The sequence below is a fragment of the Betta splendens genome, chromosome 9 (assembly GCF_900634795.4).
Source record: "Betta splendens chromosome 9, fBetSpl5.4, whole genome shotgun sequence".
Lineage (NCBI taxonomy): Eukaryota > Metazoa > Chordata > Actinopteri > Anabantiformes > Osphronemidae > Betta > Betta splendens.
The window spans coordinates 19,279,684-19,303,627 of record NC_040889.2 but is presented as its reverse complement, the minus strand read 5'-3'; the positions used below and the strand labels follow the sequence as shown (position 1 = coordinate 19,303,627).

Sequence of the window (23,944 nt, the reverse complement as noted above, 5' to 3'; positions counted from 1 at the left end):
AGCATATGACAGCTGACCTATACATTCACCGCCATGTCACCCAGGGACTTGCGATTACAAAGCGCCAGTACAAAGCAAGCAGCCCAACTTAATGTGTTTACATGGAACTGCTGGAAATTAAAGCTGCTGTGCAACTAGATGGGCACTCAACCCAGGTTGGTTTTAATGGCTCATTATATGAATAAGTTGCATTGTGTGACTTTAACCATCTGCAAAAGTAGGAGCAGTAGCTTTTATTTTATTACATCTGGCATACATGATACGCCGTCTAGGCCTCGACTTCCCCTTTTGCATCCCTGGGTGTGCGCTTGCGCCGCCCGCACCCGCATGTGTGTCAGTCTTCAAACAACACTGCAATCATCATCTCTTATCAACGGTCATGTTGAGGATTACAGCTTTCATCCTTAATCCTACATTAAGGACACATTCTTATGATGGCCATGACATCATCAAGGCCAGTCAGAGTGTGAGGGAGAGAGGGAGGGAGGGAGGGAGAGAGAGAGAGAGAGAGAGAGAGAGAGAGAGCGCTCATGAACAGGAACTAAAGCAAAGCAGAGGATTAATGAATAAAGACACAGGACATGATGAAAAAAGTGGGAGAGGGCAAAACAACGAAGGTAAAAATAGAACGTAAATCAAACTGCAAATTTCAGTTGGTGTGTGTGTGTGTGAGTCTGAAGATAATCTGCCACCGCTTCAGTTTGTCACTTACTTTGACAATGATCCTTCTCAATCAGCTCTCCTAAGACCTTCAAGCTTCTCAGCAACCACAACCATACGCTCACACACACACACACACACACACACACACACACACACACACACACACACTGTGCTGCACACGAGGACTGCCGGAAGTAAGACCCAACCTTTGTGTGTTCATCTGTTGCGTTCACTTCACTCTCGCCTGTGACCAGGTCTTTCACAAAGCCGCCCTAAAGCGACGGCGTTGTCTTTGTCCACAAACAGGTCAGTCAGAGAAACACGCAGCTTCACTCGTGAGACAGTGTGTGGCCTTTTCCAATCGAGTCATCGGTCCAAATAATCACTGTACTGGCAAACTGAATGTGATGTTGCTAGTAGATAATGCCGCATCACAGGTGCTGTGGTGTTGCGTTACCTGCAGAGACTCGAGGGCAGTCCGGCAGCATGGGCTCCAGCGGCGTGTCCAGCAGCTCTGGACTTGAGACCCAGTTACAACAGTGCTGTGAGAGGACGACAAAAAGACATTAACTCTGAGGATCATTTATAGCATGAACGGCTTGCTGAAAGACTGGGTGCAGAGGAAGTGCATCCTCCGGTAAATATGTTCAAATTCAATGAGAAGACATTTTCTGTGTAAAAGTATTGTTTGTTTGAACTCTAATTCAAACAATCTCAACTGAAGGATAATAGAGAGAGCAAAACAAAAGGGGAAATATACAAAAACAAAATAAAGGGTGGGTGGTGGGGGGGGGGGGGGGGGGGGGGGGTGGGGGGGGGGGGTGGGGGGGTGGGGGGGGTGGAAAACATGGAGGCGAGGGAGACAAAGAAAACGAGGACAGGTGGAGAAGACAAGGGAGGAGACAGCAACCGAGGCAGAGGTGGGGGAGAGACGGAGGGAGACAGAGACAGGAACAAGCAATTAAAAGCTTTGTGACATGTTGCTCAGACAGCTTGGCGTTTGTTTGTGGAGAGGAGCCGAGGCCTTCTACTACGGTGGATCAGTGGGCATCCTGGGGGAGGGCGTCTGCCCAGCCTGCTGACCCATAACCCCCCTGCAAACACCCCTGGTCATCTCAAACCCCCTGTGGTTGACAACTCCGCTGACAGAAAGAGGAGAAGACCTCTTTATCCAGTTTTTGCTGTCTTCATCGTCCCGTCTTCGCGGCTCCTCCTTTCTTCCTCCCTGATTATGTCACAAACTGTACATTTATCGCATTGTATCAGCTCCCCGCTACAGAACAAGGCGCTCCTCCCGCGCGTCGGTGTTTTCATTCCTCGGGTCGGCAGATGACAACATATCAAAGTGTGTTTTCCCTTTTGACCACGCACCGCGGACTGGTATGCTGTGGCTTGTCAGACCAGTACGAAAACAAGCGAAAGGGGAGAGAGAGGAGGCGAAGGAGGCTGAGAAGGAATGCTTGCAGAAGACGCTCCCCAGATAAGATAAAAGTTCAATAGAAGAAAGAGAAAATGTAGAGAGATTAGAATGTGCAGCTGGCGTCCTTCTGAATCGCTGCTTATCTGCCCTTGTTTACTTTCACCCTGGCCCTTTGACAGCTATTACGGTCTTGCGCATGCTTCAGCGTGTGTGCGTGCGGGTCGGCAATTACATTGCGGGGGGTCTGCCGTGTGGATGTGCAGCACTGAGAACACTTCAGCCTCCGACGCGCGCGCGTGCGCACACGTGTACGCACGCGCGCGCATCTCTGCCCTCGGTGACCCCCGACTCCCTTCGCTGTGAAAGGGGAGGCGCTGGATGGACAAATCTATTAAAGTTCTCCCACTTCAGACCCTCCTAAAAAAACACACAAATTCCCATCCCATCCAACTTCACCTCAACTCGTCATCCCCCGAGTCACCCCGACCGCTGCAACGCGCCAGCGCTCCTCACAAACACGGTATGTTGAAATGGGACAGTGAACAGACTTCTTTACTCTCTGCTGGACATGCATTGCATCATATTTAGTCCCTTACTAAGCCCCTTACTTTAATCTTATACAGACACGTATATAAAAACTCACTGAAAGAAATTGTGATGAAACATCTGGGAGCAGTAGCAATATTAACAAGTAAGTAAACGGGATTCTGTGGGGAAATGCACACGGAAAGGTCAGTTATTAAAATAAGGTTGGTCCCATGTGGATCGTTCCTATCCCATCAAAGAAATAAAAATTAAATATGAACTGAATCTCCAAAGGAAATGTTAAATAGTACAAACGCCCCCTCACCCCCTGTCTTTACGTTTCATTCCTTCAGCCCTGTCAATCAAAAGTGGCAGCGGTCGGAAAGAGACAGAGAGGTTGAAGGGAGATGAGCAGAGATGGGGGGGGGGGGTGGCGGGAATGTGGGAGAGGAGGTGAGTGCTGGGGGTAGATGACAAGCTTTTGGTAAACAGTGGCATATTGTGTATTTTTAGATCTTTCCCTTTTGCCCTAGATGTGCGCTCCTCTGAGTCTGGGCTTGAGGGCAGAGCGGTGTGGTGCGCTGGCGAAGCAGTGGGACTCCTTGACTGCTACATCAAGTGTCTCATTGTATCTCCTTTAATTCATTCAGTCTGTCTGGAGGAAGATGTCAGCTGGGCTGTGGAGCAGTAGGCTGAAGGCGGCTGGTGAGAGGGGAGAGGAGGGGAACCTTTCAAAAGGCCCTCCCGCCCTCCCCCCTCACCTCCACCATCACCACCAATGGAGGCAGGGAGGCCGGGGTATGAATAGATTTGTCAAGGCAACAACACGCATGTGCACACAAACTCATAAATACGCACACACACACACACACACACACACACACACACACACACACACACACACAAACGCACACAGCCTCAGTGCTGTGGGAGACCGCAGGCATAACAGCAGTCACATAAAGGCAAGGCCTGCTGGCTGGGATTAGAGGAGGGCGATGTGACAAAAGGATGCCACATCACATCGGCTGCCTCTGACGCAGAGCATCGCCGCTTCAAGCAGCTCGTCTGCCGATCAATGGCGCCATTGAACTAAAGGCAGACAGAGAAACAAACATGTAAACAGATTTGACTCTTCCCCCACCTCTGGTGCTCTGTGCTGGTGTGAAGACACACACACACACACACACACACACACACACACACACACACACACACACACACACACACACACACACACCTCAGCAGGAGGAACGAGGCTGCGCGGGGCGTTTTTATTCCACTCTTAAATCCCATCGCCGACATTATGCAGAGGCAAAGTTGTAAAAAAAACAAAAACAAAAAAAGGGCCAACGCAGCGGTGAGACGCGGGCTAAGAGCTAAAACCGAACAATCGGCACGAGCTAAAAGTGTCGCTGACGAGCAGGAGCCGGCTCTACCCCTCTACCTGTGAGGGATGCTTTCAAGTCCCTGTTTGTGTGTGAGCGAGCGTGACTGAGAGCGACAGAGAGACCGAGGAGACGTGTTCACAGCGTCCCCGGCTTTTCTCCCTCCACATCAACAGCAAATACACGGGTGAGATTAATGGACGCAAAACAGTGCACTCAGTGGATGACAGGATGATCTAATGGAGCCATCATGAGGACCAAATGGGTCTCTGATAGGTGTCCATATCCACTACACAGTGAGTGTTACAGGAATACACTCCCAGGGCCTTTTATAAAGGGGGCGTGCACTTCCAAAACCTGCATTCAACTTCCAAAAACACTAGAATTATTAGGTGAAATAACACCAGTAAATTACGCTGAGTTGATTCCTTCCAGGAAAGTGTCGAGCTTTGAACGCAGGCCGTTACTACGACGACACACAGTTGGCTCCGCCGCAAGAAAAGCAGGAAAGTTCTCGAGGCGAGCTACGCCGGCGCTCCCTCCCCGAGCTCCTCCAGTCGCCGTATAATCTCTGCGGATTAGGATGGTTTATTCATGACCACGGCGTCCTCCCGGTGTGTGTCCGTGTGCGTCGGTGCCTGTGTGTGTGTTTGTGCGCTCTGGGCAGGCCACTAGAGTGTGACAGCAGGCCAGCACAGTGACAGGAGACACCTTGGAGACTGTGACAGGCTGCCAGCTGTACACCATCATTCGCATCTCTCCCTCCCGCTCACTCACTTCTCCGTGCTATGCTACTCATCTATCTCCACATTCATCTCTTCATCTCCTCTCCTCCATCTGCATTCACTCCATCCACATCCTACCTGTCTTTTTGCTCCTCTTTTTCGCAGCTCTGCCCTGTGCTTCCTCTGCACCAGTCAATGGGTCCTGAATAATTGAGCATTTCTTACGCTTATGCTTCTTATTTCACATTTCTCTATTTACTCTGTCTCAGCCAATGGATGAGTTTTACTATCTCTGCCTTTTTATTTATTCCCTCAGCTTTTTTTCCTCTTTTCACGCACTTTCACTCTGTATTTACTCTCCGCCAGTGACGTCAGTTGGCCCTCGTCTGACCCATTTGTTCTGTATAACCCGGCCTAGCGGGTGCTGATCTCTAAATCCCATCTTCTCTATTTTACTCTCCCACTTCTCATCGTCTCCATCCCAGCATCTCGTCACCTCCTTGACCCCGGGGGGAGGGAATTATCTCTGACCAAGGAGAGCAGAGCAGCGCTCCGCTGGGGTGCCCCGACCTCAGACGCGCCCATTCGTGTGGGCACCCATATTTATGCGCCACCCAGGGCATTATTCAGGCTCACTGTGAGCTGCCCTCCGTGATCCGCTGCACCATCCGCGTTGCCCTCTGTGCGTGTTTGCACCTCGGTGTGCAATGCAAGAGTTGTTTACATACGCGAACCAGCTGTGTAAGGGTGCAGTGTATGGATCTGTGGGGTCATGTGATTTTGCACTGCAACAACAAGTGGATGCAGTTGTATAGTATGAACAACTGTTTAAGAAAGATGAGCCCAAAATTATGCTGGGACTTTTATAGACGCAATGTAGACTATGTAAAATGTATAGCTGTATTCTCTTGAATCATTCAGAAGGGCACTAGCAAAGGTAAGTGAGTGCTTCCCTCTAGAAAAAGTCTCTCTAATTAGGCTGGCTCATCTCCTAAATCAGCTATAAAGAACTGTGGGTTAATGAGTATGAGAGAGAGAGAGAGAGTGCAGATCCTTGCATGCCCCCTTCCTTCGACTGGACAAAGAAGGTTATTTCAGATTTATTGTTCTGGGTAATCATCACAAATAGAAAATCACTTAACATTCCAATTATGCTGTGTCCCACACATCCCTTAGATGAATCAAAAATAGAAGATGCTAGACAAGGAGAAGGGGGCCAGCGCAACCTTGAAGCACGGCCACTCTAGCACAAACACACACAAGCAATGCACTTGAGCACACACAGACCACGCGAAAGGGAAGATGACGGAAACGGTAAAAACAAAAGACAAGGGATAGAAAAGAAGATGTAATACAAATAAAGGTATGGTGTGTGTGTGTGCGTGTGTGTGTGCGTGTGTGTGTGTCTGTCTTGTGTATGACATTTGCATCTCTGGCTGGTCCTCATCTGTATGTGCATACTGAGTGAGCCCAGGTGCGCCGTATGGCGCAGAGGTCACACCAGAAAGGGCAAGTGCTCAGATGAAGCTAACACAAATGCACGCGTGCACGTGCGCGGTATGTCACACGCTCACCCGCAAGCGCACACAGAGACACGCGTGCGCGTCGACACATATGCGCGCCCAGCTGCGTGCGCTCGCCAATGAGGCCTGGCTGTCTCGGTTATCCACTGACATGACATGCACGCAGGAATAAAGAGCGGGCGCTGGTGGGGGGAACGGCGCAAACAAGAGTTCTCCAGGACTTCTGAGCCGTGCTATTGGTCAAGGGGTACCTGTGTAGGTCAGCAGAGGCGTGCAGGGAGAAATTACAAAGGAGCAGAATTTCCATGATGAGATGTGAGCTCAGATGGGCTCTTTGTGTGGCTGCAGTCCAGTGTGTGTGTGTGTGCGTGTGCGTGCGTGTGCGTGTGCGTGTGTGTGTGTGTGTGTGTGCGCGTGCGCTGGTCTCACCTGCTGCATCCAGTCCTGTGTGCCTTTGCTAGTCTCCTGCAGCCAGATGTTGTGAGCGGAGTCGGTCAGAGCCACGGCACACACTCGGTTCTTCACCTCCATTTCCCTCTGATTCATCTGCCAACAAAAAAAGCAACGCAAATAGTTCGAGTGATTCATCATTTTATCGAACGGCACATTTGGGGAGTGGAATCATTCTGATATGACACCGTCTCCCCCCCATGCCCCCGTGCTGGTGATGCTTCGTGACCAGTGGACACACTCAGCCTTAGGCTGCAGTATAATGTTATAGGGTGAGATATGAAAGCGCCACTCCGTCATTGCGAGTCCTTGTCACGTCCCGTGCAAATGTCCTTCTGCGTGCATGTTCGGGCCTCATGCCTAATACCCTTTTCCTTCACATGTCACAGAGAATGTGACGTTCACGGGCCTGTCTTCCTATTCCCCCCTGAATGTCAACGCCAAGGAAAATGTCACATAAAGGACTTGTTACCGCACTACAATAGCTCCCCGGCGCCACTGGTGCCGCCCTAAGGAGAGGCGCGGCCGGGCCGCGGGAGCGCAGCGCTTCCACTGCGCTTTGCTGCCAGATAAAACGGGAAGAAAAGAGAACAGGACTTCCAACAATAGCCTTACAACCACTTACTGTATACTGTACATGCAGGGAAGCAGAGACTGATGGCGACATGGGCAGGCGCAGTCCCAAATGTTAATCCCAGCTGCCCGTTGGTCTACAGTGACTCCACCGACCAAGGCTCAACCCAACTAAAGCTTCCTTCAATGAGAGGAAGAACCAGGGGGAAACCAGGCATCAGAGAATGAGACCGGCACTTATGCAACGGTACATTACGCTGGGACACCACGCATTACCTGATGCTCGCCAAGTAAAATAAGGTAAATAGTGTGCAGATGCTAAGGGGTGATAAAACAAAGTAGGCACAGAGGATTGGACCCGTGGCTACAGTCGGAACATGATGCTCGCTCTGGGGCTGAGGCCGGGTTAGCTCCTGCTGGCTGTACATCAAAGTGACGGTGGGCATTTGAATACATCCTCCCCTTGCCCAGCCAAATTAAAGTGGGAGTGTATAGAGATAAATGGAATCTATTAAGGCACTAAGGACTCATACATCATCCGGCTGATAAGGCTTTCGCCTGCGCGTCTTCACTGCGGCGCCGGATAATGCAGACTGAGAGCGCAGGCAGCGCCGTAACAACATTGAAAAATGAAACAAGGAACATACAAGTGTCGCGATAGGCAACAAAAGATGACAGACACTGCACCATGTATCTACAGATACTTCCGCTTGCTCAGACAAAACTCTTAAAAAAAAGAGAGAACGTGCTCGCACGGACACGCACATCCCTGTCCGTAGTCCCCTCTTCCTTCACGCTTGGTTGAATGGCTCCACTCTGGCAGAAGTCTAGCACACGCGGGCCCGTGGGAGCAGCGGAGTCAACCTTTTAAAGCTGGAGGTGTCAGTCAAGGCCCGGTTTCGTGGTGGTAGCCACACAGGCCGGTCCCACAGTATGGGGGGCAGCTAGTAGAGGCCAGGAGGCATGAGACGGTGGACCGGCTGTCCAAAAACAACATAGCCTGACCCCGGGCAGAGGCGTCAACACTTCCCCACTTTTCAAGTAGCCAAACGGCTTTAGCCACGGTTCACCGGCCGCCGCTGGTGTATCGCACCCCGGGCCATAAATATTTAATTTGCGTCAAAGTGAACCGTAGCTGCCAACCTGCCACCATTGACAGGTCGCCTCTTTTTATCTTTGTTTAGATCATTCTGACACACTAATATTAAAACAAAGTACTTCAGCGATAACAAAAGGACGCGCACATAGCGGCGAGAGACAAAACAGGACCACTAAGAAAGGCGGCGGGCGCTAAAAGCGGACATGTATGCACATGTGTGCAGGGATGAATGAATGTGCGAGCGCCGCGCAGCAGAGGGGTAGTTAGTGAAGAAGAAAGTGAATGACAGAGAGAGCAAGATAAAGGCATGTACGAACAAAGAGGAACAGCTGGCTAGGTGGGAGTGGATACGCCGCGTCTGGAGCTCAGAGGACGCACTGAAGTGCATAGACAGCGCGCGGTTAATGCTGCGCGGACGGACCGATGACTCGAGCGAAGCTCTTCAAACATCTCGCCCCTTCAGCTCGGTCAGACTCAGCAGGACCGGATGCTTCAACCGTGGCTAATGCTTACGCAACACCGTCCAGCTCCGGGGCTCGCGTGTTTTTCCACCATTCGCCCTCCAACTGCCCGTTTCCGTGCGGAGCGCTTGTTGAAACGAAGATACTGTAGGAAACGAGCGCGAGGTCCTCAGCGAGTCTTCGGCCAATGATTAAAGACCGAAGCGGTCCATCTCCCAACACCGGCGGTATCAATCACTTGCTCTGACAGCTCCCGTGGCCACGGCGCTCGCCGCTCGCACACACATGGCCGACTGTGGTGGGAGTCGGGATAATAGGTTGACGAATAAGGACTGTGGCCCTCGACCACAGTGATTTTGACAGCGCCCCGGTTTACAAACCACAACGGAGAGGTGAGACAGGCCCGTCTGTGTCGCCGGCTACAGGTGGGAGATCAGTTGGGGCCATAAGTTGGGGGTGGGGGGGGGGGGGGTTGGCCATCCTATCATGACCGTGAGTTAGTGCTCGCCATCCTCATCCAGGAGGCGCGATGTGTGAGGAACCGGGCTGCTGCTGTGATCGGTCTCGCGTCTTCCCTCTCTCACAAGAGGGAAGAGGAACATGTGGAAATACTTGTTGGGCTAAAACCAACACGCAGATGTTGAGACATTTGCTGCCTCTCCGCTGGCCCTTTCCTTTAACACAGAAGCAGCTGGCTATGCGGAGTAAAGTTCGACTCGGGGTTGGACGCGGAGGGCGGTGTGTGTGTGTGTGTGTGTGTGCGTGTGTGTGTGTGTGTGTAGGGGGGGGTCCTGAGCGTAAAACACTGTAAAATGAGAAAAGCTAGAGAAAGGGGATTGTAAAGGGGAAGCTGAATGTATATCAAAAGTGTGTCGGGGGAAGGAAAAAACACGTCAGAGCGAGACAGATGAGAGACAGGCAGATGTGCAGAGGAAAAAAAAAAAAAAGAATATTTATGAATGTTTTATTGATTCCCGCGAGGAACGTTCTCCTCTCCCTTGGCCCACTTCACAGCGAGATCAGACCACAGGGTCGGCCACGGAGCAGCATCCCTGAAGCAAGTGGGCTTTTCACTGTTTCCCTAAAACGTAAGCGGCGGCTTAAGCTTAAGTGGAAGCGATGTGCCCCCGCGCAGGGGTTGGCACTCGAGTCGGCAGTCTGAAGGCCGGCCTCCTTATTCTCCGGAGCACCTTGATGAAATGTTTATTACTCGTCTCATCCACAGCCACCCCCCCACCCCCCGTTCGCGCGGAGAACTTTTGTGTGCGTGCTAAATTTCCTGAGCCACTCGCGTTGCCCGCTGTTGCCGAAAACGCAGCCCCCCCCCCCCGCTGCGATTTGGATCAGGTCCGAGAACAAGCGCGCATTCGCATTCGCATTCCCCTGAAGTACGATAACAAAAGGGAGTCACAACTGCCGGCGCACAGTTCAAGCCCGGCTTCATGCGCTCAAACTCTGGATGAACTACAAAATCTGTCTCCGTTTTCATCCTCCTCTCTGCTTCTCCCCCATAAACCATTTCTCTGCGAACTTCTCTGCCGAGTGCCCGGTTGCTATAGAGACGCGCAAACATCACATATTTCTGACCCCCCGGTTGGCACAATTGTGCTAAATCCAGCTTTTCACAAGCTCTGTGAAGCAGCCAACTCCCATGCATTTGGAGCCACACACACGCGCGCAGACTTTTATTTAACCCCTATATCTTCTACCTGACCTCTTACATGGCCCTCGGCAAAGTACAGTGTTTAGCCCTTTAAGCTGCTTCCTGCTACAAAGCGAGCTAATTGCGAGACTTTTCATTGCGCATAATCGTATTTCCAGCGCTGACGTCGAATGTGATATGCGAAGGGCGTGCGTGTGTGAATGTGGGTTGCATGTACGGAGGGGAGGAGGCGGGGGCATATTAATCAAGTTTATTTATCTGGACGAGGAGTTGTAATAAGCAACGAGGCGTCATTTAACAGCATGCTAAGCTAATCTCTGGTCGAGATAAATACTTCATTTCTCTCCTCTCCCCGTGACGCTCCCTCGCTCGCAACTGCTCCACTGACGCCACATCTAAACACCGGCAATAATAAAGACAATTATTTAGGCCTTTGATAATTATGTGTCAAAGGCAGCGAAAGCCACTAGATAATTGGGCGAAAACTGAATGGTAATCCACAATGGAGATCCCCGTGGGGAGACAGGCAGACTTATCCCTAGAAAGAATGCAGAGGGAGAGAGAGAAAAGAAAGAAACAGGCAAAGACAGAAAGATGAGAGCTCTTTAAAGGGCCTTGCTCACTGTCAGATAGTCAATGTGAAAGGCCACAATTATACACGGAGCGAAAGTGTGAATAGAGAGCCGCAAACAAGGGGAAGGGAAACAAGTGATAGGGAGAAAGGATGACGGAAAATGAGTGAAAATGAAAATGTGGAGCGTCAGCGGGCGCGAGCAAAGACTGAGGCCAACGGGAAGAAGGGGGCGAGAGAGAGAGAGAGAGAGAGAGAGAAGCGCCCTGTGACGATGCCAGTCAGAGACCAGGCTTATAATGTGGCTGCGCCGTGCACTGCCAACAGCCACAGATAATCTAGGACTACCCACTGAGCACTGAAGCACTGCTTAAATATTTGATTGATTAACTGTCCTGTCGCTGCCAGAGAGTAAGAGGAGAGCATCAGAGAACCCAGGGCGAACACGGAAAAAACAAACAAACATGTACGCGGGCGCACGCGGGAAGGTTGGAAAACACATGGCGGGGACACGCTCACACATACACCCCCGTAAGTCCCCGCACGCCAACATTGGAGCCGGAGCACAAACACAAACAGACATGTACACACTGCGAGCATGTGTAGAGTCTGCGGCGGCGGTGGCGATGGCTGGGAAAAAACAAACATTCACTGAAGACCGGCTCAAGCTCTGGCAGTCGTCGGTCTTCATCACAAATCAATGGCGGCGGCGATGGATTCATCGGCGATAACGCCGCTGAATTGACGAGCCGTCTCTCCTGGGCCCGAGCGTCCTAGAGGGGTGGGAGAGCAGCATGCGCCAGATATTTTATCTAGCCTCTCTCCGACACACACACACACACACACACACACACACACACACACACACACACACACACACACACACACACACACACACACACACACACACACACACACACACACACACACACTCATACAACACACCCATGTTCATCCACGACTGTGAAAACACAGGCAGCTGCCCCCCCCCACCTCACCCACGCTCCAACACCCTCCACAGGAAGAGACAACACCAGCGCTTCCTGTGGCTTTGATGCAGCGGTCCCAGGTCTCCTGTCGGTCCCCAGTTTCCTTTGTCTTTACCGCAGGAAGGAAGCCCTCTCTAGCACGAGGCCACAGGGCCCCAGGGAGCAGGAGGGAGAGAGGATCTGAGTGCGCGCATCGCTCCATGTTGTGGCAGCGCACGGAGGTTTTGTTTACCGAGGTCACATGCATTTACTCGCTGGGATTTTTCCCCTCTGACTCTCCAGTGCATGAACTCTGGTCAAGGTGAGGGTACGGTGAGTGATTGGGGGAGATGGGGGGGGGGCTGCAATAACTTCCCACTTTCGTTCCTCCTTCCTCCCAAACAACTGGTCAACAGATGCATGAAGGAGAGGACATGTGACATGAGAGACAGAGAGAGAAAGGGAGGATGGTGAGTTGAAAGAATGTAAAAGATTATAGAAGGTGAAGAGGGGGCATCGCTGAGCGCCAGGAAATGGGAGGTGGCGCTTTAGTTTGTGTCTGTCTATGTGTTGGTGTGTGTGCGTGTGTGTGTGTGTGTGTGTGTGTGTGTGTGTGTATGTGTGTGTGTGTGCGTGTGTGCGTGTGTGTGTGTGTGTGTGTGTCTGTGTGTGTGTGTGTGCACAAACACACAGACCTACATCCACACACCAACATCAGTGGAGGTGGTGAGGAAAAGGAAGGCCAATAAATATTTACTGACACAGCAGAAGTGGAGAATGGCCGTCCACTGGTGGAAACAAAAGGCAGAGGATGAGGAGCGGCGTGCCAGGAAACCTGCCGGCTGCCGGCGCTGCGCCCCACTTGTGCCCGTGTGGAAAACAAGAGGAAGACGGGAAGGGAGGATGGAGGAAAGAGAGTGAGGGCAGGGAGGATGCGACGGAGGGACAAATAGGGGTTGTGAGTAATGGAGTGCGCATAAACAATAGCAACAGAAACTGCTCCTCACTCAGCAATGGGTTTTGCTGTTTTAAGATCAGGTTAAATGATACTTTTAATGTGTGAAGGCGGTGGACTCAGGTTGAGCTCATCTGGCTTGATAATGGTTGAAATGATCAAAACAGATTATTTCTTTTTGGTATCGTTATACAATTTCATGAACTAGGCTCTTAAAAGACCTGAATTCCTGCTGGCTTTCATTTGATAGACAACTCTTTTATTTTAAAGTGACATTGCATTCAAATCATTCAGAAAAGACAAACCAGGCAAAAGGTATAGCAGCATTTCATCGCGCCTACAACAGAATTCAATTAATTTCTAATTAACATCTGCAAAGCGATAAGTGTTAATGATATCAACTCCCAGCAGTATGATCAATTTACATTTTTGCCACTATGAAAAGACTGGTAGTATTTGCTCAAAATGCTCAAGCTACGTGAATAAAATGTTCCACATTGTTCACACTGGAGTGAAACTGACACAAGTGGGAAAGTGAGCAAACTTTTGATACATTAGCATTTTAGGGATGTTTTTAAGGATATATTGTTTAGTGGAAGAAATGACAGAAATTCTCCAAATGCTAATTTCTAATTAGGCAGCATTCCTTCAACAAAGTGCAATTACGGCACGGCGGAGTCGCGTGTTAATTAAAATACGTCTGAGTCAAGGAAACCGGCACAAGGTGCGGCGAGCGGCGACTCGTCGTTCCCAAATCAACTAGCCACATTAACAGCTTTGGTCGGCGGAGCGAAGTGAAAAAGTTCCTCCCGCACACTGAATACATTTTAGGCCCCACGATCTGCACTCGCCTCCTCGCTCCCTCACTCTGAGCGCGCTTCTCTCTTGTCTTTCTCCGAGTCTCCCGACCCTCCGGCAACTCTGTAAAATAGAAACCTAACCTCAATATTTTCCCTCACGGTGCTGGGACTTGCTGGCCCATTAAATCCCCCTTCCCATGTGTCAGCTTGCACATTTCCACCATGAAATTTTTGTATAATTAAACTTTCTTAATGATTTATAAGCTATAATAATAGCCGTAAGTATTTCAGAGCAGGTTAAAGGGACAGTCTTTAAGTGCACGCGGGGGGATGACCCTGTTTTAACATAGTTTCGGATGGGTGACTCTCGGCTGGAGGAGAGGATGGATGGGGTGAGGGAGGAAGGGGGGACCGAGGGAGGGAGGGAGCATGCAGAAAGCCTAACGAGAGTGGGTGGAGGAGGAGGCTGGGACCTTTGTGTCGTAACTCAGGGTGATGCTGACATGGAGGAGAACCCGGGGCTTCCTAAACTGTCAGGGAAGGTGCAGCCCAGCACAGAACCGGGGATGTACAGGCAGAAGCTGAGAAACCTGCACACAGTGAGACTAACATGTTGCTGAAGGAGAAAAAGCGACAAAATACAAAAAGGCATGTAATGACCTGCCTGACCTGGCTGAAAATAAACACAATTCAACGATTATTAGATACTAATTATTTAGAAAAGCTAAATAAACAGACCAGCAAATGCAAGAAAAATAAAATTTAAAAATAAAGTTTATTGTTCCAATCTGAACCTGCACTGGAGTGGATTCATAAAGGATGTGCACTAACATGCGCACACGCACACCCACACAGATGTTTGCTCTCTGCTGCCTCTCTGACGGCGAGGCTGATATGATTGCCACTTAGGAAATCAGTGTGTTTTCACACCACTCTCAGCTCTGCCAAAGCTAATGTGTTAAATATCCATCGGGTACTGCTGTCCATTTCTGAGACGCACAGACACAGAAAGCCTTAGGCGCTGATAAACACTGATTCCTTGTACTAACCGAGCCCAAAGTTGGCATCCGAGCCAACGTTTCTAAATTGGGGAGCAGTGTGAAAATTTCAACAAGCGATGATGTTGAATTTTCACTCATTACTCTAAATTTGTTCTGCAAAGGTGAAAACGAAGCTAAATTTTAACAATTGTGTTCTTCACTCATCCTGTTGGGTTAAAGAAATACGAGTTTATTTTTACTTTTCATAAATATACTTTCACCCATCAAAAACATTGATCCAGGAATTTTATTATTTTTTAAGGCGGCAGCACCTGTTAATAGCAAATGCACCACATACTGTGTGATCACCTTGATTGTATGAGGGAAAAACTAGAGAAATGAAGGAAAAAGTTGCAGATGCCTGCTGTTACATATTACTGGTACATCAGGGGTGTGTGTGTGTGTGTGTGTGTGTGTGTGTGTGTGTGTGTGTGTGTGTGTGTGTGTGTGTGTGTCCCTTCAGGGTTGCAGGAGTTGGATTCTTGGAGGGAAACATTTTGTTCCAACTTTCAGGGCCACTTGACCCAAGTCTGAGTGACAAGCCGCTCATGAACAACCAAAAAAAAAAAACTTAAGGGAAGAAGGGACGAGGAGGAGAGGCAAACCCGGTGCTAATGAAAGTGAGTCCCTTTACTTATCACTCTCTACTCCTTCATATTTGTTCATCTACTGTGCTGTGGGGCAAAGGGGGAAAGAGAGAGCTCTAAAGGAGAAGTAAAAGCAAAAGGGAAAAGGAGAGTCTGTGATCCCCCGTGCTCAAAGGAAGGACAGAGTGAGGGAGGGAAGACTACAGAAGACCAACTGGAATTAATGGAAATGTATAACAATCTGAAATTAACTTCTCATTGCCAGTAGCCATGATTTAAAACGGCTTTTTAACGAAAGGAGAGATGAGTCAGAGAGAAGGGGTTGAGGCCATATCACAAACTGAGCAGGCAGGGGAAGCTAAGCAAAAACTGCTCATGGCACATTCAGCTAAATTATTATTTTTATGCCTAGAGTGATGAAAAATTAAGAGTGAAGGATTAAAAATAACACTGTATGTATGGTATAAGATACAGTATAAGAAAATACAAAGCAAATCAATTAGTCAATTAACGTGAAGAAAGTTGAAGAATAAAACGCTTCTAATAAATACCAGAATAATATCATACTTTTTCCTTCAGTTTAATATTATAAAACAAACATCACAGTAATATAACTACAACTAAAACACAAATACATGTATTATTTTTATAATAATACTTATTTTTAATATATATCTAGTATAATTTACTTTAATGAACCCACTATTGGTGTGTTTGTTAATGTGGTGTATTTGTATAATATGTCCAACAGCCACAGTAATATACAATGAGGGTGAGGACATAATGAAATTGCCCTTAATGAATTAAATGCAAAATTTACTAAATGTAGTACAGCAGTTAAAGTGCTTTTCAAGTGATATTATTGATTAAAAACAAAGCCTGTGAGAGGTACGCACACACACACACACACACACACACACACACACACACACACACACACACACACACACACACACACACACACACACACACACACACACACACACACACACACACACACTTCAGCATAAAGTATATTATTAATCTTATAAAAAAAAGCAATTAAATCAAAGTGGTATAGAGCCTGAAGCTATGAGGACTGTCAATTCTGCTGGAAATGCCACGGAAGATTACAGTTGGGTTTGTGGATTCCATGAACCCTTTTTTGATTAGGGAGTCAATTATTTCTCATTACTGAAGATGCTATTTCGGAAAAAGACCTTGTCAGTCAATCATACAAAAAGTCCTCGAAAAGCGTGAATAAACCATTAAAGAGAGAGGCGGATGAGGGATGCAGGGTGGGGGGCACGCTGACCCTTTTCCCCACCCAAACTCCTACTTGTAGTCAAATTACCTTTTTAACTATTACACCTCTGTCAGGTTTTTGTCAGCGTATGGTAATTAGGGCCTTCAGTGGCGAACGTTTGAAAAGAAAACAGTATATTTATTAGTTTATCTCGGGAGAAAGGCATTTACCCAGAGCTGAAGGTAAGTTTGAATGTGGTGATTATCTTGTCATTTTCAGGCTGTTTGTCTGAGTGTGTGCGTGTGCGCGCCAGTAGGTGTTTGTGTGTGCGGGTGTGTGCATGTCAGTGCGAGTGAACGCTGATGTGTGTGACTGCAGGTAATCTCTCTGTTGTGTGAGTGTGGCTGGACATACACATGTGCATTCATACATATATATATAATATATTAATGCTGTGTGTGTGTGTGTGTGTGTGTGTGTGTGTGTGTGTGTGTGTGTGTGTGTGTGTGTGTGTGTGTGTGTGTGTGCGTACTTCAGCTGCTTTCAGCGCGTTGATGGGCGAGCGCGGTACATTTCTCCCATCCTCTTTGTTCTGCGTTGGGTTTGACACCTCTAAACAATAGCGGCGCTTCACTTCGCCCAGCCCCAACCCACCGCCAACCGTACACTGCATGGACGGGAGCTGCCAATTAGCACTATCAAACACCCCTCATCAGCTGTCTGCTTACCACAAAAAAAGCAACAAAATAAAAAAAAACACAACAAATCAATAATTCAGATTTTCCTTCAAAAACCATCGCATTCATAAGCGAGAAGGAGGGTGTGAGATCTAAGAATGATCACTAATTGTATGGTATGGATTGTCCATACAGAAAGCATGCACACGCATCCATTAAAGCGAGGTTGATCTAAACATGGTAAGGATCATGTGTGTCTTTTCCACGGCCTGTGCCGTTTGTCATTTGTCATTTTGGGGCCGATCCGGCCTGAATGCAACCAGAGCCTCGAGTCTAAATCGCAAGGCTGAGAGTCCATCTCGTCTGCGAGCTTCTGCCTTCACACACACACAAGCTGTCATCCTCTCAAAAGCACCGGACTCCTTCTTTTAACATGTCTACCTTTGTGTAATGCCATGCCGGGCGAGTTGTGTCTTTGGCGCACGCCGGGCAGACAGACGATGCGGCGCAACCCTGGGGACGAGGGGCGAGGGCACAGAGAGCGACGTGGCGAGGGGGGGCCTGTCATGGAGGGAGGGTCCCCGAGGGCCCGAGGTGAGCAGAGGTGTCCGCGAGATGGCTGTCGCTCCTCTCGGTGGTCCGAGGCCTTTTCATTAACCCACACCCCCCGGGTTCACCAAACAGAGCAGAGGGTGGAAGCGAGGACAGGGGGTGCGGACGGGCGCCGAGCGCTCGCCCCGGTGACCACCGGAGACCTGCTGCCTTCCTGTCTGTCTGCATGCAGATCAGGCCATCCATTACAGACAAGGGGCTGGGTTTTTTTGTTTTTTTTTTACAAAATACAAACACAAACAACATCACATGCACAACAAGGCGCGCGCACACACACACACAAATACACAAGCACTGAAACCTGCTAAGGGAAACACAGGGGTAACAAAGGACAGGCAGTGCCCCCTAGTGTTTTCATTAAAGAGAAATCAGCTAACCATCACCCCAAGCTAAGGTACAAAAACCGATTCAGGAGGGAAGCGTGGATGCAGACAGAGGTTGGGGAGCAGGAGAGGAGGGCAGATTCACGGGGGACGCGGCACCGCACGGTAAAGGCAGACAAGTCGCCGGTGCAGCCGCAGCAGCATAGAAAGAGCATAGAATGGAAGTTAGGAGGCGAGTGTGGAGAATGAAGACGTACTGTGCACGATAGCCGGTCAGTGGTGGAGAGAAGGAGGAGGCCAGAAGACGTCTGGCGTAATCGAGGTGCTTTTTAATGTTCAAAGCCAAAACAGCATGAGAGAAGGCGATGGAGAGAGAGAGAGAGAGAGAGAGAGAGAGTCAGGCAGGCCGTGGATGATGTCAGACGAGTCCAGAGGAGTCACCGACTGTGAAGCCATCTAACAGAAATCAGACTATATATGGGAGCAAACATGCCCCGGTAACCGATCTGAACACGGGCCACAACCTAATGTGTGACTGGCTCTCAGAGCTGGTAAACAAACCTGCACTGTCATTTTTGAAGAAGGGGTAAAAAAAAAAAAAAAAATAAAGCAGGTACACTAACGCGTGGATGCATGTTTGACTTTATTCTCAGACACCATGAAACAAGGCCCACCCTTCAGTGAGTTCCACATTCAGCTCCAAGCCAGCGAGGACATCAAAGGCTGCTCCACACCGGGAGTCTCTCACTCGCCGTCGTTCTCTCTTCCTCTCTCTACCTTCCTTTTGCTCTTTCATGACCCCCATCGTATTTCACAGCACATAAAGCCTTAAAATGGCACATAAAACAGTTCATCTCTTTTCACTGTCGGCTTTCCAGGCTTAAAAAATTAAATATGTTTTACTGCTGGTACATAACTAAAACACAGTCCTGGAAAAAAACGCAATAAAGTATTTAAAGTAGGCCCTCCATAAGTATCGGAGGCTATAGAGCCGGAAATAGATCAGCTGAATTGTCAGCACGAGGTATTTCAAGCTTAAGGTGCAGAAAATATGAAGTGACTGAGAAACTGTGAGATTGCCTGCTCCCTATTTGCCATCAATCCCACGGCCGCACGTTTTCCATTTAAACACTAGACATATGTGCGGGAAAACAAACTGCACATTATGCAGGTGATGCATTGACATTGAGAAAATTCTTTACAAACACACCAAAAAGAATGCTGCGACCCCGGTGCGGCGGGTTCGGAGTAGGCAAGGCGAAAAACACCACAGAATACCAACACGGCATTCAATGAACTTTAAAAGCGGAGAGCGAAGGAGGCGGGTGTGGAAGCAGTTTGAAGGGAAGGAGTTGAAAGGACAGAGAGAAGATGAGTGGAACAGAGGCAGAGGAGGCAGCGAGGGTTTAATCTTCAACCCTGGAGTCACTGAGTTCACTGACATTTGCACCACGATCCGCCTAGCTGTTCCTCGCAGCTTTTCACCAATGACACTTTCGCTCCTTTCAGTCCTATCACTTATTCTTCCTCCTACATTTGCCGCAGAATGAGACCATTCACAGTCTTGAGGGCAGAGCAAGAAAAGGAGAAAAAAGCTGGGGAAGCAAACTGGATTCAATGTGTTGGAATCGAGTGATGCTTGCATGACAATTTTCAACCCCGTATGTCCTCAAGACCCCGCGCTCATATTGTATGCATTCTTATGGCAGAATTAACAAGGGGGGAGGGAGAGGAAAAAAATGACACATGACAAGCGATTCATTTGAGCTGTCAACATGTCATCTTCACCACATTCAAAGCTCACGTCAAGCGCTTGTATTGCGTCTCTGGTGAAGGTGACCTAGGTCGTAACCAGCTGACATGCCCAGAGACAGCAGGTGAATGCAGGGAAAAGCCACAGTGGGAACAGAAAGTGCAGCAGCCCGGCGAGACTGAAGGAGCAGCGAGTGCAACGGGACAAAAAGACGCGACACTGCTGAGAAATAGGAACCAAACTAGGAGAGTTTTCTTAAGAAATTAAAGTTGTTTTTTTATAATTCTAATTAGTATTATAATTACCTGATTGTTATTCAATTCACAGATTTAGCGGTTTTATTTTAGTACCACATCAGAAACCTGAGATTTGCCGATTAAAGAAAAAGCATGTTTAAAAGTATGAAAACCAGACAGAAGTTGGCGACCAGTGTAAAGGAAATGGAAGCAAGAGGAAATACTCAGTGGACCACATCAGCGTTAACAGGCTGTAGGAGTATGATGAAGGAACGTTAGACGAGGAGTCCGATAACCAAACAGAATGCTAACGGGGAGTGGCTTCCAACAGGGGCAAGGGGCAGAGAACGGCGGCGCTCCGAATGAAGACGGGAAGAAAAAGAGCAAAAAAAAAAAAACAAAGAAAAAAAACACGACAAACGTCTGAGAGACAGAAACGGGCAGCGGTGCCCAGCGAGCATTAAAGGGTGAATGAAAGAGCGAGAGGGGTCTGGAGCGGAGACCTCGCCTCTGAGGCAACGAGCCGAGAGCAACGAGAGACGCAGACAAAGCCGTACGCTGCTCTCACGGAGCGGAACAAAGAGGAGAGGTGCATCATGGGAGCGGGAGCCCTGCGCCGCCACAAACGCCATGCTGGAAAACGCACAATAGAACATATGCGCAAATAAAAATGCAAACGCACGCCTTTGTGTAATAATCAGCAGCATGATTACTATATAGACCTCTGTTGTGACTTACTGGGGTAAGACGTCTAATTGCTTGGAAATTATTCAACTGTGTTCATTTTTTTTTCCTTCTAACCTCCTCAACTTTACCGAGGCTAAAAACTAACATAGGAAGGAGGTACGAAATATAAAAGAGGATGCTACTGGTGCTTTGTGAATAGAAGGCTACCGTAAGAGGCAGGCAGTGCCGGTAAAACACAGAACATCAAGGAAAGCAAAGAGATAGACAGCAGAGGGAGAGGAGAGGCGAGGGTTCAGGCTGAGGCTGAAGCAGGGATGTCCGGAGTCCAGCAGGATCTCACGTGTAAGTAAAAAAGTCTGTGTGTTGTATCTGTGTGTGTATCGTCTGATAAAGTGGAGGCGTTCACTCGTTTTAGACTCAACTTAAAGTAGTGAAGGAGGAGAGGAGGCGTGGAATTTTTAATGCCTCAGCTTAAGCGTCGTCATTCAAAAGAAGTAAGAAAAATTAAAAAGGATACTGCCTCCCCAGTTTTGCGTCTTCCCCTCCCGACTCTCGCTTTTTTCGTCTCCTTCCTCTCCCCCTCCGTCGGTCGGCCTTTCTCTCTCTCTCTCTCTCGTCCTCCGGCTGATACGCCGGAGCTGCAGCTGAACTCTGAGTAGCACTGTCTCCGGGAAAAAACAAAGTGATCAATGTGAGAAGGCACGGGGCGCTCATGGACAGGCCAATCAATGGTGGAAAGAACCTTGCCCAGGGCCTTATGCAAATGGAAGCACGTCCCGTAACCTCGGGAGTGAACATGCGCACTAGATCAATGGGATGAGGGTAGAACCTTACAGCAAGATCAGCCTCAGCCAGTAAATATGTAATGATGAATCCCATAAGATTTAACTGAACTCAAATGAACTTCAACTAGCGCTGCCTCTTATATCATAAAGTGGCAAGGAAGACCCTGTGCAGAGAGGGGCTGGGATGGGGGGTGGCAGGAGGGGAGAGGAAGGCGGGACAAGAGAAATAAAAAATAAAAAATAAAAAAAAAACCTTCACACCATCACACACACTAGGAAAAATGGATTTTTACTCATCCTTTTCAGACAGAACTAACGCAAAACACAGGAAGACAAAAGGTGAGAAGAGACTTATGAATAGTATCCACAACACTAGTTTGAGACGTAATAATTTTCAATTACATCACCATGGCAACATTTGTGTGTTTTGAGGAACGAAGGATAAGAGTGTGTAACCGTGACGACCTGGTGAAAGAGTGTCTGGTCGGCAGGAACCATGGCCGATGAGAAACGTGTACATCTAAATATTCCAAAGGTGCATCTGACATCCACGCAACTGGTATTAATCATAACCCGTCACAGACCAATTAGAAGTAGTGCATGATTTAATTATGTGCGGGCTAATAGTGGCGGCGGGGAGAGCGACAGCACCGTCAAAGTCTGTTGGTAAGCACAAAAATGACAGACAGGCGCGATCGCGAGGAGACGGCTTAAATTATTGACCATCAGTAAGAGCAGACAGGGAAGGAGAACATAAGGAAGAGGAAGGCGCTGAATAATCAGTGGAAGAGAAGTGAACGACGCACGGAGGGAGGGAGGAAGAGGCGTTTTTGAACTGATGATGGGAAGCACAATGTCTGGAAGCAATCCTGACGCGTATTGATCGCGCTGGTGTCAGGGCTGGAGGTGAGAGCAGCCGCCCCGCGTCCGTCTCCGAGCCGCCGAGCGCATTATAGGAAAGTTTCATCAACACCAGACGGGCCGAGGGCTTTGATGGAGTGGAAGTGAGCGGAGTTGTGTTTGGTTGTCGGTGATGTACTTAGCAGTAGATAACCCTCCATGCGCAGAGACAAGCACAGGAACGTACCCGTAGTCTATTGTCTATATACTAGACAATAATACAAGAAGGGAAAAGGGTAAAGCGGTAATGGCAAACTAGATCGCTAACGTCATGTCTTGCTTAGCTAACTAAGCTAGCTACAGCCGCTAAAAGCTAGCTATGTAAGGTAGTGGACTGATTGACTCAGTGCTCAACACCTAGCCCCAATTTACTAAAATACTTGGGTTACTAAGTATTTAATAATACTTAGGGTTGCGTGTTGCACAGTAAAACAGAGCAGACTTACTAATAAGGGCAATCAAAAATTGCTGCAAACCACAAAAATCCGAATCTCCCACACAACACAAAGTCAATTTCCTCAAATACTGTGGAAATAGCGCCAGAGACACAAGAGATGAGTAAAGTATTTCCAATCCTCCCCCCTCTCGCCAAACCCCACAAATGTAATCTAAAAACCAAAGATGCTCCTGAAACATACAGAGAAACACCAACAAAGGTGAGAATAATGGCGACGTATTGAAGGGAATACTTCACAAAGCCCATTGTGCGAGTATCCTTTTCAGGCAGCAAACCCACTGTAATTTGGTCTGCGTCATCTGCCTCCAGTCACAATGCAGCACTACAGCTTTGAAATGGATGGCAAATGAAGGCCATTTGTACATAATCACAGCAGATAGAAGAATTCAGAAGCCCCACAATGTGTTGTTGAGGAGCAAAGAAAGACCTTGGTCTATCCGCGGCGGCGAGCGCAGCTAAGGTTTAGCAAAGGAGCTCCTTTTTCCCAGAAACAAGCAAATCAATTCAAATTAAATCAGTTTGCCAGCGGTGACATTTAAACAGTTCAATTTACATCCTTATGTTAAGAGGACAGCCGCTCTCGAAGTTTCCCATTCATCCACGCAGAAATTAGACATCTATATCTGAAGCGCTTTAATAGAGCAAATATGCTGCAGCTACGCCGAGGAGGAAGCCGCGGCTTTTCACGCTTTACAAAGGGCTCAGCAGCGTCTGTCATTACGAGGGGAGCGCGGATACACAGCCAGTAATAATACACACATTATGGACTCGGACCGTGTAGGATGTGCATACATTACCGCGCACGGGGAGGTGCGCGCGCACACGCACGCATATGTGTGCGCGCGCGCACACACACACACACTCCCAGTGGTGATGGTGTA

General features: G+C 48.6%; 1 protein-coding gene across 9 annotated transcripts in view; it reads right to left on the bottom strand.

Annotated features, from left to right (window-relative positions):
* fam172a (family with sequence similarity 172 member A) overlaps window positions 1-23,944 on the bottom strand; it is a 116,843-nt gene that overhangs the window by 34,615 nt on the left and 58,284 nt on the right. For all 9 annotated transcript variants that reach the window (XR_008695526.1, XR_008695524.1, XR_008695528.1 and 6 more), the window contains 2 exons: window positions 6,671-6,787; window positions 1,121-1,205 (listed from right to left, as the gene is read on the bottom strand). Coding sequence is in view for 3 of the 9 variants with exons in the window: in XM_055511242.1 (XP_055367217.1) it covers window positions 1,121-1,205; window positions 6,671-6,787 (202 nt within the window). In the remaining 6 variants the exon portion in view is untranslated. The remainder of the gene's footprint in view (window positions 1-1,120; window positions 1,206-6,670; window positions 6,788-23,944) is intronic.